This window comes from Ranitomeya imitator, chromosome 5, assembly GCF_032444005.1.
Source record: "Ranitomeya imitator isolate aRanImi1 chromosome 5, aRanImi1.pri, whole genome shotgun sequence".
In the NCBI taxonomy this organism is placed as follows: domain Eukaryota; kingdom Metazoa; phylum Chordata; class Amphibia; order Anura; family Dendrobatidae; genus Ranitomeya; species Ranitomeya imitator.
Window position 1 is genome coordinate 25,957,536 of NC_091286.1, and position 8,220 is coordinate 25,965,755.

Below are 8,220 nucleotides of genomic sequence, written 5' to 3' on the forward strand. Positions count from 1 at the left end.
CCCTATGTCCCTTTCCTCATGCGCTGGCACTGCAGGACCTTAGGTATCCATGGTTACGACCACTGATATAGTGACAGCTAGTTGCTAGGTAGTCGTAGCCATGGATACCAAAGGTCCTGCCATGCCTACACATGAGGAAAGGGACATAGCGAATCAGAAAAACTATACTACATTTCTAATTGGAGGTATTGTTAATATAATTATTATTATTCCACCTACTACATATTGGGATAGGATCTTGGAGGTGAGCGTACCCCTTTAACCGTAGACGAGCGCTAAACTTATCAGAACAGTCACATCTGTAAATTACGTATTTGGTGTGTTTTGATAATACAGAATTTCTTAACCAATTATTAGGTTATTTTGAGTTTTTTTCATTGTCTTTTTTTTATACTTTTTAGGTGCTTTTTGCTCACTTTGGTCCGTCATTTTTATATATTACTACATAGTTTTGAAAGTTTCCAGTTTTCTGTTTTTATTTTTTTTTAGAAAGCTTTCTTGGTAAAGTCACGTGAGGATTACATGCATTTTGTCCCACGTTTCTGTTATGGAAATGCAATGAAAACACATGCGATTTTTTTTTTTTTACTTATATATGCATAAATATTCTATTGCTTAAAGGGAAAAATTGCACCTTTTATTACGAGGAGGCATAACTTTGGAACAGAGGGGCATAGAAGAAAAGGAAAAGCTGTTCCAGAATCGGTGGAAAAGCACCAATCGTAGGAGGTACTCAGTTTAAATTCAACAAATTCTGTAAAAAGTCCCCCTTTAAGTCCCTCCCCTGGATAAAACCCATAAAAGGTGAGCACAAGCCAAACCTTCGCCCTGTGGCTCGACAGAACTTGGGACAAAAGAAAACAGAAAACCGCTCCAGAATCCGCCAAACAGCTGGAATAGTAGGATGGACTCAATAAAAAAAAGAAAATCCTGGGAAAGATCGTATATAAATGGCGCAATTGTTGGTAATCGGACACATTTCCTAACGCTCATATGAGTTGTGTGTATTATGTGATGGGAACAGGACAGGAAATCTCTTTACAATGCACAGACTTTTTTTTTTGATCTTTTAGTTTTTTATTTTTTCATTTTAATAAAAAAAAAAATCTTTTAGTAAAAATATTAGTTTTTTTGTATGTTTTTTTTATTGATTTTTGACTTTTCAGGAAATTTTCAGCTGTGATTGTTTACCGTAACGCTTCCTCATTTTTTTTTTAGGACCACGCCCTCATTTCAAAGTGTACGTTGAGGTCGCTCTCGCATGTCTGGGCGTTGGCGTGCCTGACAATAACCTGTAAATCCCCATCGGTTTGTCTCTTTATTATTTATTATTACTTTTGTGATTTGCTTCTGTTTTACCGTCGGGCTTTCCCCTTTCTATTCTGTATTGATCTCGCATTTATAGGGTTCACAGGACACTTTCACAGATGTCAAACTAAAAAAAAAAAAAAAGTGGAATCACGTCTTGTATATGACACTATATCGCTACCATGGGAACGGGTAAAAAAAAAAGATCTTTTGTATCCAAAATAGCCGGTATTCAGCGATCATGTGAGTGTGATGATTATGCTGGAGGCAGTGACCGCTGTGCTCAAATGGTTGAGGACGACCATACTACATAGAGGTACTGTCATTAAGAGAATGCCATGTAGCTAGTGAGTTCATGGTAATGCTAACATCACCAGCTGAAGAGTAATGTGTTGATCTTGATGGAGACAGTGACCTGTCCACTTATCACTGATAGGGGTGATACGTTTTTCCTTTGTAAGCAAAATACTCAGTACACACAGAATATGGGTCATAGGAATGAAAAAATGCCATGTAACCAGTAAGATTATGGTAGCTACCGGTGACAGCTGCTTGAGAAGAATATGTTGACCTCGATGGAGAAAGTGACCTGTCTACTCAAGTGATTACGTTTATTGACGAAGATCATACTACTTGGAGGTACCGTCACGTTCAGTATTTGGTCAGTATTTTACATCAGTATTTGTAAGCCAAAATCAGGAGTGGGACAATCGGAGGAAAAGTATAATAGAAACACGTCACCACTTCTGTATTTATCACCCAGTTCTGGTTTTGGCTACAAATACTGATGTAAAATACTGACCAAATACTGAACGTGTGAATGTTGCCTTGTTAAGAGAATGCAGCCAATGAGTTCATAGTTATGCTAAAGACACCAGCTAAGAGCAATGTGTTGATTTTGATGGAGACAGTGACCTGTCCACTGATCACTGCTAAAAGAACTGCAGCGTGATAACAAATGTTTCTTTTGTAAGCAGAATATAATACAAATATGGGTGATGAGAATAGAAAAAAGATATGTAGCTGGTAAGAACTTGGTAATGATACTGCTGCATGAGAAGAATATGTTGATCTTGATGGAGACAGTGACCTGAGCACTTGAAATCACTGTCTGCTGAAGTTATTGTTATTGTGGACACCTTTCTTATTTCATAGAGTGTCATGATGATAATGGCAGAATGTCATTTAGCCAATAAGACCATGCTAATGATATTAGCAGCTAGAGAGAAATATGTTGATCTTGATGGAGACAGTGACCTGAGCACTTGAAATCACTGTCTGCTGAAGTGATTGTTATTGTGGACACCTTTTCGTATTTCATAGAGTGTCATGATGATAATGGCAGAATGTCATTTAGCCAATAAGACCATGCTAACGATATTAGCAGCTGGAGAGAAAATATGTTGATCTTGATGGAGACAGTGACCTGTTTTTTTGTATGCTGAATTTCTCTATATATCGGTCATGGTTCATGGCAATGCATAACTTGTCTGCTCAAATGGTTACATAATCCAGGACAGGTACTTCATTGAATAAAATCGAGGGCGAAACACTGTGTGGCCAATTGCCAATAAGATAATTAAAATGATGACAGCAGCAGGAGATAAATGTGTTGATCTTGATGGAGACAGTGACCTGTCCAGTTATCTTTGCTATTCGAACTGCCGAGTGATTTCATATTATCTTTTGTATGCAAAATATTTCATATCAAGCTGTCATTGGCCATAGAAGGGCTCAGATTTTGTAGGAATCAAAGATCTCTCTGCCCAAGTGATTATGTTATTGAGAACAGGACCGATCGTTCCTCATCATGAAGAGACTGGAAGAATGCGATGCAACTAGTATTTATGACAGTATTAGAAGAGAAAGGTGCTGAGCTTGATGGAGACAGTGACCTCTCGAGTTATCACTGTTTTAGGAGAACTCCATCATAGTGATACATTATCTTTGGCAGTGTGTTGATTTTGTAGGAGGCAGTGACCTGTCAGATTTAATGATTATGCTATTGGCGGCAGGTCCATACTTCATGGGGGTACTGTTATAATGAGCCATATTGCTAATAGATCAAGGATAATTATGATCATAGCAGGGGAGGAATGTGTTGGTTTTTACGGAAGCAGTGACCAATCCAATTAGCTAAGCATTTAGCTTCAAGAAAGAGGCAATGTCATTGGATGGACAGATGACCATGTAATTTGTATTTCTAATTCTAAGTTGCATTTTTTATGGTAGACTAATGAAACAAATCTTGGTGTCCACATTCTTTAAAACGAAGCTGAGATACACTTAGATACTTCAGAATTTCTCTTCTTTTTTACAGTTTCCACCTGTCCATGGTCACTATAGATTACAGCCCATTTCTGCGCTTCATGTAGGAGATGACTGTGCTTTATCTAATGCTGGAAACCTCTCTTCACAATGTACTGAGGGAGTCTGTTACTTGGCTCATATACATTTAGAGGGTCTGTATTTATGTTAGTTGGTCCAGGATCTCCATTAAATTGGGGGTTAGTAATAAATCTGCATTTATTTAGGGCTCTAGTGTGTGGTTTGTATTTTGGGACGTGTTTAAAGGGGCATTCCCATCTCCAAAATCCTATCCTAATATGTAGTAAGTATAATAATATTAGTTAATACCTCCCATTAGAAAAGTAGTATAGTTCTCCTGATAAGCTATGTTGCTTACCTCATGTGTAGGCCATTACAGTAGGCTAGGTATCCATAGTTACTTACGACCATTCACATAGTGACAGTTAGTTACTAGTGGTCGTAACCATGGATACCTATGCTACTGGAAGGCCCTGCACATAAGGCAAGCAACGTAGATAATCAGAAGAACTGTACTACATTTCTTATTGGAGGTATTTGTTAATATTATTATTATTCTCACACCTACGACATATTGGGATAGGATCTTGGAGATGAGAATACCCCTTTTTAGTGTATCATATATACTGTTCTGTAATTTTGAAGTTGGGTCTTATATAATAGGGCAGGTGCTTAAAAACCCCTCAACATTTGGTATCTCTGTATGCAGACCCTAGACCTTTTATAAAGGGCATCTTTTTATTCTGTATACAGGAATCTAAGGTCTCTATAGAAGGGTCTGGTCTGGGGTCTCAGAACAGGAGGGGTCTGTATATTCTAGAGGATCTGTATTGGGTTCCTGTATATTTAAAGGGTCATTATTTAGGTTGGCTGGTCCAGGATCTCCATTAATGTGGGGGTTGGGTTAGGAACTAATCTGATTTTATTTATGGGTCTGTATTTGTTAAGTGCCTGGTCTGGGGTCTATATTCAGTATATTTAGGGGGTATAGAGTGTTGTTTGCATTCATTTTGTCATTTATATGTCTTTTATATAAACAGGTGGTGCAAAAAGTCCAAAAATGTTGTACCCATCTTCAGCAGCTCCTTTTCTTTTGGTGATGTTTGTGTTGTTTGTTATCTTTTTTTGTTGTTGTTTTTATTGTTTTACCAGCATTGAATTGTTGTTGTTTTTTTCTTTTTAGTTTGTTGATGTCTTGAAAGTTAGTAAATTAATAAATTTTCACTCTTTTTCCAGGTGGCCTCAGCAGTTTTAAGCAGAACCATGAAAACCTGTGTGACAATTCCCTCCAACTCCAAGACTGTCCGGATGGAGGCGGCGCATCAGCGGTGACAATCACACTACCTCAGGCCGTCCCCAGTACTCCGGACATTGAGAACGCAGAACTCACCCCCATTCTACCCTTCCTCTTTCTCGGAAATGAACATGATGCCCAAGATTTGGAGAAGATGCAGAGGATGAACATCGGATACATCGTCAACGTCACCACACATCTACCCCTGTATCATTACGAGAAAGGGATCTTCAACTACAAACGTCTACCAGCAACAGATAGCAACAAGCAGAATCTCAGGCAGTACTTCGAGGAGGCGTTTGAATTTATTGGTAAATTTCTAAAAATTTTTTTTTGGGAGTGTGGGTGAAGTGAAACCCCATTATTGTCTGAAATTTTAAAAAAAATGGATCTAATTTTTTTTTCCTATAAACAGCGCCACTCCTGTCTATGTGTTTGTGTCTGGTATTGCAATTAATTCCAATTTAAAGGGAAACTGTCAGGTTGCCCTAGCCTTGCAAATTTCCCTTATTACCATTACCACTAATCCTGTTACCACTAATCCTGTCCCTATCAATAAAAGTTGTTTTAGTGCAAACAGAAGCCACTGGCTGAGATATTTCCTTGGCATGTGGCTCTTATCCGTAATAATCCTGGTTTGGGGGACCTGTTACTTAGAGAATCTAAGGGGTAATGATTTTACTTGCAGAGAGTGACATGTTAAGCCTGACATGCCAAGGTGAGGAGACTTTTAAGCAGGGCTGTGGAGTCTGTAAGCCAAACCTTCGACTCCTCAATTTCCATGACTCCGACTCCACCAGAATGGTCTCCGATTCCACGACTTTGACTTCACAGCTCTGCCAGGGCTGTGGAGTTGCTAAACCAAACCTCCAACTCCTCAATTTCCATGACACCGACTCCACCAAAATGGGCTTCAACCCCACAACTCCGACACCGACTCCACAGCCCTGCTTTTAAGCCTTGCAGTGCTCCTCTGGGAAATATACAAATTGTATACCAACCGCAGGGGTCGGTATTGGGACCTGTTCTCTTCAACATATTCATTAATGATCTGGTAGAAGGTTTACACAGTAAAATATTGATATTTGCAGATGATACAAAACTATGTAAAGCAGTTAATACAAGAGAAGATAGTATTCTGCTACAGATGGATCTGGATAAGTTGGAAACTTGGGCTGAAAGGTGGCAGATGAGGTTTAACAATGATAAATGTAAGGTTATACACATGGGAAGAAGGAATCAATATCACCATTACACACTGAATGGGAAACCACTGGGTAAATCTGACAGGGAGAAGGACTTGGGGATCCTAGTTAATGATAAACTTACCTGGAGCAGCCAGTGCCAGGCAGCAGCTGCCAAGGCAAACAGGATCATGGGGTGCATTGAAAGAGGTCTGGATACACATGATGAGAGCATTATACTGCCTCTGTACAAATCCCTAGTTAGACCGCACATGGAGTACTGTGTCCAGTTTTGGGCACCGGTGCTCAGGAAGGGGACAATACAAATATCTCGCTGAGGATCTGTTTATACCAAGGAAGGTGACGGGCACAAGGGGGCATTCTTTGCGTCTAGAGGAGAGAAGGTTTTTCCACCAACATAGAAGAGGATTCTTTACTGTTAGGGCAGTGAGAATCTGGAATTGCTTGCCTGAGGAGGTGCTGATGGCGAACTCAGTCGAGGGGTTCAAGAGAGGCCTGGATGTCTTCCTGGAGCAGGACAATATTGTATCATACAATTATCAGGTTCTGTAGAAGGACGTAGATCTGGGGATTTATTATGATGGAATATAGGCTGAACTGGATGGACAAATGTCTTTTTTCGGCCTTACTAACTATGTTACTATGTTACTATGTCTCTTCAGAGAAGAAGAACACTAGAACTCCATCACCACCTATTGGAAGTAGCAATACTAAAAGTCAATATCGACCCTCCAACGAGACTTTTATGACGTAGGATGAAAGCCAAAATCTCAATTTGCACACTCTGTGTTTCGGGGTACTGCCCCTCATCAGTGCAAAGTGTACGATCTGGTTTGGCTGGGTGAGAGGCGTCTGATCGAGATCCAGGGGGTAATGTTTCTCCTTGCGGAGAGTGATATGTCAAACCTGACATGCCAAGGTGATGAGACTTTTAAGCCTTTCATGTCATACTTGACATGTCACTCTCCACAAGGAGAAATGTTACCCCTTGGATCCCAGCCAGATGCCTCCTACCCAGCCAAAGTTGTTTCACACTTTGCACTGACGAGGGACAGTACCCTGAAACAGTGTCTGCAAATTGAGATTTTGGTTTTAGCTTTTATCCTAAGTCATATGGCAAGGCTTGTTAGAGGGTTGATATTGACTGTTAGGATTGCTACTTCTAGTAGGTGGCACTAGAGTTCTAGTCCTCTTCCTCTCTAAAGAGACAATTTAGAACATCTAAGTGATATATTCCCACTAAATAAATTCTACCTGCAGTACCATGCCTATCCTCTTGGTGTGCTGTTTAGAAGAACCATGTCTATTAGCTGCATTGATAACCACATTTCAGAATTCCAGCCTAGTTAGTGCAGTACTTCATGACATAGTGTGGTCAAACGACCCTATATTTAGGGTTGGTCCAGTTTCTAAACTATTCAACACTTTATTTTCTAGAGGAAGCTCACCAGTGCGGGAAAGGCCTTCTCATCCATTGCCAAGCAGGTGTCTCTCGCTCTGCCACCATTGTGATTGCCTACCTAATGAAGCACACGCGGATGACTATGACCGACGCCTACAAGTTCGTCAAAGGAAAGCGACCAATCATATCACCCAATCTGAACTTTATGGGACAATTACTGGAGTTCGAAGAAGACTTAAATAACGGGATAACACCAAGGATTCTTACACCAAAGCTTATTGGGGTGGAGACTGTGGTGTAGCAAAAAAAAAAAAAAATTATGAATATCTAAAAAATATTTTTCAAAAACATCAACCAGATTTAAAAAAAAAAAAGAAAAAAAAATCTAAAGAGGGATGTTAACCTTTTTGTTTTTTGGTAAATTTTTGAGAAAAAAAAAAAAAGTCATAATCATCCGTAGTCTGTGCAGGTTCATAGACTGAGGAAAGCAATGTTGTCAGGCATTCACCTACTGTGTAAGAATAAAAATGTAACACGTTACTCGAGACGATAGCTCCAAAGATAGCGATGACGGAAGTACAATATATATATATATATATATATATATATATATATATATATATATATATATATATATATATATATATATATATATATATATATACATATAGTGTCTTACGGCC

At 39.2% G+C, this 8,220-nt stretch overlaps 1 protein-coding gene across 2 annotated transcripts in view; it reads left to right on the plus strand.

Annotated features, from left to right (window-relative positions):
* DUSP10 (dual specificity phosphatase 10) overlaps window positions 1-7,971 on the plus strand; it is a 49,014-nt gene extending 41,043 nt beyond the window's left edge. For both annotated transcript variants that reach the window (XM_069768465.1, XM_069768464.1), the window contains exons 3-4: window positions 4,873-5,241; window positions 7,573-7,971. In XM_069768465.1, the coding sequence (XP_069624566.1) occupies window positions 4,873-5,241; window positions 7,573-7,838 (635 nt within the window). In that variant the 3' untranslated portion in view covers window positions 7,839-7,971. The remainder of the gene's footprint in view (window positions 1-4,872; window positions 5,242-7,572) is intronic.
* The last annotated feature ends 249 nt before the right edge of the window (window positions 7,972-8,220 follow it).